Source organism: Chenopodium quinoa, unplaced genomic scaffold, assembly GCF_001683475.1.
Source record: "Chenopodium quinoa cultivar QQ74 unplaced genomic scaffold, ASM168347v1, whole genome shotgun sequence".
NCBI lineage: Eukaryota > Viridiplantae > Streptophyta > Magnoliopsida > Caryophyllales > Amaranthaceae > Chenopodium > Chenopodium quinoa.
The window spans coordinates 1,948,209-1,959,187 of NW_018745323.1; the positions used below are offsets into that span (position 1 = coordinate 1,948,209).

At 32.1% G+C, this 10,979-nt stretch overlaps 1 protein-coding gene across 1 annotated transcript; it reads right to left on the minus strand.

Moving 5' to 3' along the window:
- Positions 1–3,733: 3,733 nt before the first annotated feature.
- On the minus strand, positions 3,734–7,983 carry LOC110712608. Its single transcript, XM_021891080.1, has 4 exons — positions 7,555–7,983; positions 5,849–5,929; positions 4,810–4,929; positions 3,734–4,549 (listed from the first exon to the last, which is right to left on the minus strand). The coding sequence occupies exons 1-4, from the start codon at positions 7,751–7,753 to the stop codon at positions 4,140–4,142; spliced, it is 810 nt and encodes a 269-aa protein (XP_021746772.1). The 5' UTR covers positions 7,754–7,983; the 3' UTR covers positions 3,734–4,139.
- Between the last annotated feature and the right edge of the window lie 2,996 nt (positions 7,984–10,979).

The following is a 10,979-nucleotide window of genomic DNA, read 5'->3' on the forward strand; positions in this document are numbered from 1 at the left end:
AACTTAGCTTTCGGAGAATAATCTTATTGCAGAGATTCAGAGAATAGAGTACATGAAGAATCGTAATACGTAGAACAACCAAATTACAAAATGAGAGAAATACTTCTAATACAGTAAATAATAACGTAAGCTGACTGGCAATTTGTTACATACGATGTAGAGTCAATTACAACAACTTTTAGTTGGGACTTGGGATCATTTGGGGCTTGTGCTGTTGGGCTTCACTTGTATAATTGTATGGGCCTAAGATGAATGTTGCTCAACATCTTGCTTATTTATTTTGTTTATTTTACAAGTAGATGACTTAACTTTTTTTAATAGTAAAAACTAATCCATTAATAAAGACACCTACAAAATATATTTGAATTTAACAAATGCATAATATGTTGAATAAAAAAGAATTAAAGAAATTGTATAAACTATGATCGTTGAGTAGATCTTGCATTGTGGAACATATTCCAGTCTCGCTTATATCGTTAGAAAACATGTCGTCTTTTTGTAGAGACAAAATAATGATTTGTTGTGGTTGTGACTTGTGAGGATGATTTACATATAATTAATATGACGAGAAATTGATAGTTTTACGATCTCGCATTATTCATGACCAATGAAACAGTTTCATGACAATCACTACAAGAAAAATGTCTTTTCGTAGCGATTATTTCGTAGCGATTGTACATTCGCTACAATATGCAAGTATGTTTGTGAAATAATTAAGGAAGTCGTATCAATTTACAATCGCCATGGTTTTCCCACATAAAATCGATACGGAAAACATAATAATACATATCCACTCTATTTTTACACATTTATATAATTTTGAGAACCCGTATCATTTACAATCGCCACTAAATCCTAAAAATCTATACTAAAAGCCTTTTCAACACTAGATATATAAATATTGTTTGACAAAGAATACATAAAATAAATCATAGCTTATTGGTGAAACATTTAATATAAGAGTTTGAGGTTGCATGTTGGAATCTTGTAAAGATCATACGCATGTTTTTTTTTCCTCCATGAAAAACTCTTATCTTTGGGGGGGGGGGAATCCTTGAAGAAGAAAAACTCTTGTGTTTTGAGGAAAAAAATTCATCTTAAAAGAGGATTATTTATTATAAACCTAAAAACAAATAAAAGTAAAGAGAAAGACATGCAACTAACAAAGGTTGGGTTTTTCTCTAGCAAATATGGATAGAAGTCCCATTAAAATTCAACAATATTTGAGACTAAGGTTTTAAAGAAAGGAGGTTAAAAAAAAAAAGGAGGAGTTTAGGTTTTCTTTTTTCTTTTTTTTTTTTCTTTTTTCTTTTTTCTTTTTTCTTACAACTAGGGTGTAGAAATACTTTTATTTAGATATTTAGATTAGATTATCACCCGTGTGATGCACGGTTTTAACAAAAAAATTATAGTGTAAAACTCATATATACAATAAATATATTTTAATTTTGTCATAAATTCACTGGAGGAAGATTTATTGAAAGGAATACAATTTGAATATTCGGGAAATTTCTAAACATTTGAATATTAGTGTTAAGGAATCGAGGAGAGAGAATAATATTTAAAATCAAAATAAAGGAATACATTTGTATTCAGTTTACTATACTCCGATGTTCTAGATTAAAGTTGTTGAAAGAATTGCTTGTTTATGAAGTATCACACACAAAATTTAAAAAGAAAAAAATCCTTTAAAAAAAATACAAAAAAAATGAGATCATCTATGGTTTTAGGTGGAAAAAAAAATCATAAGAACTAGATTAGCTCCCTTGCGATGCACGGATATCATGAAAAAAAGAGCTATTTAAATAATACTCCATAAAATAATCATAAGATTTTAGGTAAACAGTTGTCAAAAGGCTTATTAAAATAATTGTGAAAAGTTAATGTACAGTATTATGTATTAAAATATTTTGCAGTCAATATTTATTTTTTTTTTAAATGTGAAAGAGAAAAAAAAACGTTTAGGCGGGAAAATTTAAGTAGATTGCATTGAATATAATTTTGTTTGAAATGGAATTTATTATAGCAAATAATTTTATTTGTTTGCTTAGATATGCCCATTATTTGCTCCAAAATCTAACATAGTTGAAATTCTACTACTCTGTAGTAGCTTAGTGTAGTATTTTCCTAATTTATATGGAGTATATGTTAAAATTAATGGGCACTACTTCTTCACCTAGAGTTAGGTCCCGTTCACTTTACCTTATTTTTGCTGAACCGAATTTAATTTTACTGAACTGAAATTATTTTTACTGAACCCTGAACTTAAATTCTTTTTACTAAATTGAAATTATTTTTACTGAACTGAAATTATTTTTACTGATTCACTATTAATTTTTTTCTTTAGAGTTATCTTTTTTATTGAAGTGATATTATTCTTATTGAATTGAAACTAATTTTGCTGAATTGAATTTATTTTTACTGAATATTATTTTTTTGTAAGGTGAACTGAACAAAGCCTTATATAGTAATATAATGATATAATAGACGGAGTAGGTTGAATATTTTCTACGTAAGAATATATGAAAAAATTAGCAGTAATTACCGAGAAATCTTCGTATTCTTTTTTTTTTTTTTACAAGACTATTAACTTTTTTTCTTATAAATAACAAATACATCCTCCGTTCCTAAAAACCCTTTTTCCTGTTGAATTTACTTTTCTTTTTAGGAGAAGATATTAGATTTATGTTCTTAATTCATACTCCTGTTTATAATTAAGGAATAGAATAGGAGTAAAAGTTTTTATAATTTTATTTTACTGTTTTGATGAGTTTTATAATTTTTACTTGATAACTAAATTAAGATAATAAAAGTCAAAATGTATAAGATATTTGGAACACATTAGGGAGTAATAATTTATGTGAGAATATGTTAAACTGGCCAATAAATCCGGCCACCAGCTAAGGAGCTCTCATAGGATCTGATATTGCTCCTATAATATCTAATATCGTTGACTAAACAACCTCACTTAATCTAAAAGTTTGACAAATGGGCGAAAATAATATAAACAAGAGAAGATTAAAAATAGTAATTAGAGAGGATGTATTATTACACATTTACACGTTTACAAATGAATCAATCAACTCAAAATTATAATCAAACTAAAAGTGACGCGCACCACACTCATATTAGATAAGACACGTTTTTGAATTCAACACTAAGTCATAGTAATTAATAAAAACAAAACTTCTTTTTCATACAATTACACTATTAAAAATTAATTTGGATAGTATCTAGCTCGTTCTCGTTGTGTAATTTTAACATCAAGATGTGAAAATGGTGTATAAATATACGAATCTCTATCTTCTTTTTAATGTAGAGTTTAGACTGTTTACATTTGTTAAAATTTGAATTTTCTAGTTGATTTGTATTGTTCAATTTGTGATGAGTTTATGTGTTAGGAAATACTTCCTACTGGTCGTTATTTGGCAGATGTTTTGACAATGTTTAGTCCTTGGTTGTATAATCACATTTGTAATTTACATGTTTTAACTTGAGGAAATACATAAGAATATACTAGTACTTGCGTGTGTCTTAAAAATTTAAGACGTTAGTATTTAGTTCATTCTTAGATGACCAATTGAACGTATTACACCATTTATATCATTTACGTAGTACAATGTGCTATGTACACTAATTACTACTTTGTAGATGATAATTTAAGAAGTTTGTATGAATGCATTTAACGACTTGTTATAACTAACTTCTATAAGCCAAGTTTCAGCCGGAGAGATGAACAAATAAAGACCTATTAGCAAGAAGCTTAGGCTTTTTACAAGCATTGATTAAGTTTAAAACCGTATACAAGGCTACAAACTAGCCCCATAACGATTTAAGTACATACATGACCTGATCACAGGCAAGGTAGAATAGCCACTAATTGTTTCCGAAATACTTTAGTAAAGATCTTTCGATGTAACCTCATTTTCTACACGGTATCTATTTACATAGCAAGGCAAGAAGCCAAGAAAAATGGAAGTATACAAGGCTCGAAAATGACCAAACTTAGCACCTCAATTATTAAACACCGCCTTATCACTTACTTTGTACATTGTACTAAGATCGATCCTTGAAGATTGCACAAGCAATGTAATCTTCCTACACCACGCAAAATGAGAATTACAGCAGTCTGGCTCTTTTCAGGCTTTTAGGTCGTCCATAGGAGGATAAGATGTCTTCTTTCTTCCACTTAAGCTACGAACATAAGCCAATTTTGGAAAACAGCCATGTGAAAATCTCCCTTGTTTTTCTTTTACGTGCACATGATCATCATCGACAGGATCACTGATAGATACATAGCGCAAACAAGATGGGGCTCTAGTTGGTGGTTTTGGTGGCAAATCTAGAAAAGGAGTTAGGCCTACATCACCACGCTCTCTCATGCTTTCTTTAAAAAGATCAAGAAGCTTCTTGCTCTTAGTTGGTGGGGTGATTGTTGAGGATGTAACTGAAATAGGACCAACCACTTCTTCAGAAAAGGATCCATTTGCTTGAGTGGTAGATGAAAAACTCCGGCGAGCTAAGGGACTACTTCGAGACTGGTATGATGCTGCATCAAGAAAAGTAACCCTCAAAAATACTGCCTTTTAAAATCTAACCTTCAGACTATTACTCGCATATAGAAAATCATACTCAATAGAGAACAATATTAAGTAGTATCTCAAAACTGAAATGATGAACATAAAAAATGATATTAACATGCCACTAATATAAATAGTATTCGTAAGCTAAAATAAAAGAGAGTATTTTATGGTATAAATGAGCAGACAAAGATTGAGCTAGATCACATCCTGATTTTGTCACACTTACCACTACGCATATGCTTTTTGCCTTCAAAAACAGCTCTACTAACTTGTGGGGAGAACACTCTGCTAAGTCGAGGAGTTCCATCATGATGGACAGGAGTACTGCCCCGAGAAGGAGTGAATTCTGCATATTTATCATACAAGTACAAGAATTAAACTCAAAACCACTAAAAATATGAAAATTGACAACCACTTCAAAAACCATAAGTGTAACCGGGTTTCTATTAATCTATCCCCATAACTTTTTGCATTCCTGTCATTGTCATGGCTATCAACCAATGTTCAAGCATCAAACCATAATAATTGTTAACTTTTAACTAACATTAATTAAGATATTAATGTATCATCCTTCTTTCTTTCCTAGATGTAAGTCTTAGCTCATGTTTCTTTTATCTAGCTCTGGGTCAATAATGATCAATTTTAACTCAGATGTGTGTTTTTATACTTGGTTTTGTTCTCATAAAAGAAAGAATCGAGGTTTTATACTGCTCAATGAATTTCCCGAGCAAAGTCAGCAGCATCGGAATTTATTTCTCAACCAAATCACCCTACCCCCAGGCCTTCCAAAAGGTCCCCTACACCCTTGTTCTCTTTGGCAACTAAAGTCGATGCATCTTGGTCAAAAATACTAATAGAGCAGGACAAATGTCATTTCATTCCTACGCTTTATGGAGTTGGGAGATTATATTCATTCTAATGAGCTGATTAACTTATTGTTATGTTATAGGATTGCAGGACACATAAGGATATAAAGTTCAATTTGAGGTAAAGAAATCAATCTATATGGCAGATGTTGAGACTACGAGCACAAAACTATTGTAAAGAAGCTTATGAAGTTGATCGATATATCTGTAGGAAAAAAAAAAGAAAAAAAAAAAAACAGAACATACAACTGAAATTCATGGAAATTGGCAGAGCACAATTGCAGAAAATATGATAGTAATCTTAGTAAATCATGTGGTCATGTCAAATTGCCAACCATAAACAGAATAACAAATACTTAATATATAATACAATCATCCTGATTATATAGATCTCATTACCTCCATTCACACTATGAAAATCATCATCACAATCCGAGTCTAGCCAACCTTGGGTGTCATAAAAGGTTTCGTCTTTGCTGCCTGTCAACGGAAGGAAATAGTGAGTTCTATATTCTGAGAAAAACCATTGACATGGAAAAAAATTCTCATCCTCATCTAGAACAGGAAATTTTCAAGCATTCTATTAGACAATACTAACTACAGGTCAATGTATTATGTACAACAGCAGTTATGAAAACAGTTTGTGTCGTATAATGAAGAAGCAACCATTGCAACACATTAAAAAACTAGTAGTAACCTCGATTCATTCTCCTTTCTATGTCACAACATACGCCTATACTGCCCTACTAAGTACGGAGTAGTAAATAATGCTGATCTTCCTAGGAAAGTAAGCCTGATAAAAATTCCATTGATCCTTGAAAAGAAGAATTACAGTCATCACAAATCACAATTTTTTGCAACTTTATTATATTGGTTTCATGTTAGAAGACTGTGTAAGCCACAATATTAAAAGCAGGTTGAATTTAGACCGAAGACATTAAAAACTATATGTTCATGAAACAGCCAAGGTCATAGCACTTGGGAAGTGGGAGCTCAACATGTTAAACATAACAATTCACACACACCAAAACACAGAGTTCCAAGAAAAATCGACTGCTAGCAAGTAGCAACATACTAAAAGGGTAATACGAATTTATAATTAGATTATTCACCCGTCCCATAGGATAATATATTGACTCGAACGCCCCTCTTATAGGGTAATAGATTGACCCGAAATGGAGGTAACAATTCCCCAATTCAACTCTTCAATGCTACACAAAAATGGAGGGCCATATTAAAATACAGAGTCAATAAGTCTACCATACATCACCTTACCCGTCAAACGTGTACAAACAACTTATACGTTACGCCTATAGTAACTTAAAAAATTTAATACTTGGTACAAATTACTTCATATATTTTTACTAGTCATTTTTTTTCTCGGGGTAAGTTTAAGATATATGATTCAACCCCTCCACAACTACCAATCCCGCCTTCACAAGTCGTAGTCTTGTGGAGGGGTGAAGGAAGGATAAGCGAATCTCCACCACCAACCAATTACTAATCCTCCATTTGATCAAGTCTTGCTTGATATGACAGGACTCTAACATAATCAATACAATTATCATGATTAATCAAGAATAATTAGCCCAACAGTAGAAGCCAAAAAAGCAGAAAAAATCTATTGTCACTAAAAGTTTATTCATAGCACTAAATAATAAAAAGAACATCATTAAAAAACATAAAAAAAAGCAATAATTAAAATTAAAAGCAGGCCATAATTCAATCAAGTGTTCGTCCTCATATCAAAACGAATAAACCACCAATCTCAACTCCCAGATCATCAACACCTACCACAAACTAAAAAACATAAAATAAAACCCATAATTTATACTCCCGTTACATATTATTTGCAATGATTAGACATTTTTCCTCTTTACTTTATCTTAAATCGTTGTAAATAATATACAACGGAAGTAGTAATACAAGTACTTATTATTATTTACTTATAACCCCAGTAAGTAAACCCTTCTCTTTTCCCGAGGTTTAACGGGTATAGTCAGGTAATTTATTCGTTTACCTACTCTAATCATCGAACCATGATTCATATAACATCAAAAAAAACAAATGATAAATCAAATTAAGAAAGTAAGAGATGAATTTACCACCAATACTGCGAAGACTTGAAATAGAATTAAAGGGAGAAACACGGGATTTACGATTAAAGGAGACAAATTGAGGGTCAACATTGGTGGGTTTATCTTTGATTGGAGTGGGTGGCATCGAAGAATCAGGAACAACAGAAATTTGATCAAGTTTAGAAGACCCAGAATTATTATGGAAAGATGATACACATGATCCCATATTATAACAGAATTATGAAGAATATAAGAGAGAGAAAGAGTAGAAGAAAGACGTGCGAAGCAGATGGAGGAGGAGAGAGAAAGAGAGGAGTGACAGAGAGATGACAGAGTTAGGAGCAGGAGTAGAATATGAGAATTAGTGGGTAGTCATACATGGAATTGGAGGAAGAGAAGCATGAAAATTGGGGTCCATATTATAGTATTGTTAAATGTTAAATAAGAGTACGTTTTTAATAATGTGTTTTTGGCGTGTTTGATTGATTGACGACTCCCATGTTTATGAAAAACCAATATTATTAATTGACTCTTTCTTCCCTTTACTCCTCTTCTTTGCTGAAAATTCTTATATGCACTCCGCTATTCGGGTGTACTAGAGTTAGGTGCATCTATTACATGTTATTGTGTATGTTGGGTACTCGTAGTAGATTGGGTTTAGGCCACGATTTTTTTGGAGAAGTATGATATGGGGTTTGTGGCACAACACGACACGACACAAGATTGTATATGTCGAATAGTACATTGGGCCAAGGCCACGATTTCTAGGAGAAGCATGATATGACTCGCCACTACATAACATACAAAATTTGGCTTATGTATGACACGTGACACATGAGTCATGCTTGAATCACGATTAAAAATTTTAACACCACACATAGCAAGTGGGTGGCAAAAAGGCATTCATTTTCATTAGAAGGGCACAAGTTTGTTGCAAATACATTCGTAATAACGCTTGTCCATTTCCAACCCATCTTTCACGGTATAATCTATTATTTGCAATTAATATGATATGTTTGCTTCTCGATCTATAAACATGCGTAAAACTGGAAAAAAAAACTTGAACCATCTATTTTTTATCTCGGTTTATAATTACAATCATATTATCACTTTCACGTCGATCAATTGCATAATAGATTGAAGAGCTATATTCAACCCAAAAGTTACTGCAAAAGCCTATGCAACATCTAATGCACGTGCCCGCGAGTGTAAAAATAAGCAATCTCCAAGTAAGCAAGAAAATCAACTGCACTACTTTAAAATGAGTAAAAAAATAATACTTCCTTTGTTTTTTTTTTTTAATATTTATAATACTTTTCTTTTTACTCATGCCGGTGTATTATTTCAATAACTAATATCTTTAATTATCAATATGTAAAAATTATATACATTTGATATTAAAATAGTATAAATTGAGACGAATCAAACAAAATTTCACGATACTATATTTTTTCTTAGCTATGAATCACCAATATTAGTTAAAGCTAAGTGAAGCTGGTTTAAAAAAAAAAAAAAGTTAAAGTGAAGCTAATGAATATTGTAAAAGTCAAACTGTTACAAGTATTAAAAAATAGAGGAAGTACATAGTAAAAACAACAAAGTTGAGCGAAAAAAGTGCACATACCACTGTGTACGCTCGAATGCATATAATTAGCTTCACTAGAATTTTTCCTTATATGTTAGAATTGTTACGCATAAAACTCAATCATATTCATGTATGTAGTTTTATTTTTCATACTTCTTTTGTTCCTTTTTACAATTGTTCTTGACATTATTAAAAGGAAAATTTGATTTAAATAATCCAACCTTTAACGTATTTGTTTTTAATAATCCAACATTTTGATTATTATACAATAATTCAAGCTTTGTGGGGTGTTCTATTTTATTAGGCCATGTAGGTCACTTAACCTATAATAATATGTCACCTACCACGTGTCGCATTATTATTTGTCCAGATTTTTTTTTTTTTTATTTAAAAAAAACTTTTTTTTTTCCTTTCCTCTTCACCTTCTTCCTCCAATCCTCCCTTCCACACCTCCATGATTGGCTACCCATTTTCGGCCAGACCTTTGCCCACCAAACCTCAACCTCACCTCCGGCAGCAAGGAACCCCAATCCACCAGCCACCACCTTGGTCGAAACACGACACCCCAAACCCAGAAACCCGACTTCGAATCCAGAAACACCCACCCACCATCGAAACTATGGAAAACCGTACCCCTAGCCACCGCCGATTTTTTTAAATTCTCTATCCTTCAAATCTCTCTTCTTCTTTCTTTCTCTCTCTGTTTCAATTTCCCTCCATTTGTAGGAGATTTTCGATCTTCAAAACCTTAGAATTTACCCCTAATTTAGGTCGATGTTGTTGTAATTGGTGGCTGCTTGCGGTGGTTTAGCGATGGCGGTCATGGTGGTGGTGAGATGTTACGGCCACCGTTGGTTGTGGCCAAAGTGGGTGGTTGTTGTGAATTACTTGAACGACTGTTGTTCGAGGCTGCGCTGTTGAATGGGTGCTTTGGTTGAAGTATGGGCAGTGGTGCGGTGGCGATGAGGGCTGTGTGGTGGTTTCAGGCGAAAGAGGAGAGAGGTTGTATGGGGGTTGTCGGTTGGAGCAATAAGGCGTGGTATTCTAGTGGCTGGGGGTCATTGAGTGGGCTCCAACCCAGTGACGGTGGTGTTGCGGTGGTGGCAGCTATGGGGTAGGAGAAAAAGAGAGGAGGGTGGTGGGTTTGGGGAAGTGGGAAAGGCTGGGGAAGGGTGAGAAATGAAGGGTTTTTTTTTTTCCCTTTATTTATTTTGATTGAATTTTTTAAAAAATGAAAAGAGGTTTAAAAAAAAGGAAAAAAAAACCGGTTCATCAGGTAAGTGGTCATTATTGGCCTGATAAAATAGAATGAGATATAAAGCTTGAATTATTGTATAATAATCAAAAGGTTGGATTATTAAAAATAAATACGTCAAAGGTTGGATTTTATTTAAATCAGATTTTCCTTATTAAAATGATGTCCTTTGATCTTTACAATAGATAACTTTATTCATTAATATCTCTAATTGTTATGAGTAATAGGTAATAAAAAAATAATAATACTTCGTAGATGATATCATTTATTAATTTAAATGATGTTCTTTATAAAATAAATAAATTAATCTCAACATGATTCCACGCAAATTATTATTGTTATTATGTACGAATCATAAAACACAAAAGAAACACACAAATGGTGTGGTTCAAAAATAAAATTTGATCAAGCGAAAAATAACAAAAATAACTTTCATGTATTAATGTTAAGCTTAATTGATAAACTCTTCATTGCATGACAATTTCCCTTGGACTGTAACTCCTTAATAATTACATAATAATAAAGTTAGTAAGAAATTAAACATTACTCCATTTTTATTTTGTACATTAACTCATAAAATTGTAATCATAGAGTAAAAGATTTTTGTGCATT

Coding starts and splice junctions, on each gene's coding strand:
- LOC110712608 (XM_021891080.1), bottom strand. CDS start 7,753: ATGGGATCATGTGTATCATCTTTCCATAATAATTCTGGGTCTTCTAAA. Junction 4,930..5,848: donor TTTTCATAGTGTGAATGGAG/GTAATGAGATCT, acceptor ATAAATATGCAG/AATTCACTCCTTCTCGGGGC. Junction 4,550..4,809: donor CAAAAAGCATATGCGTAGTG/GTAAGTGTGACA, acceptor TTCTTGATGCAG/CATCATACCAGTCTCGAAGT.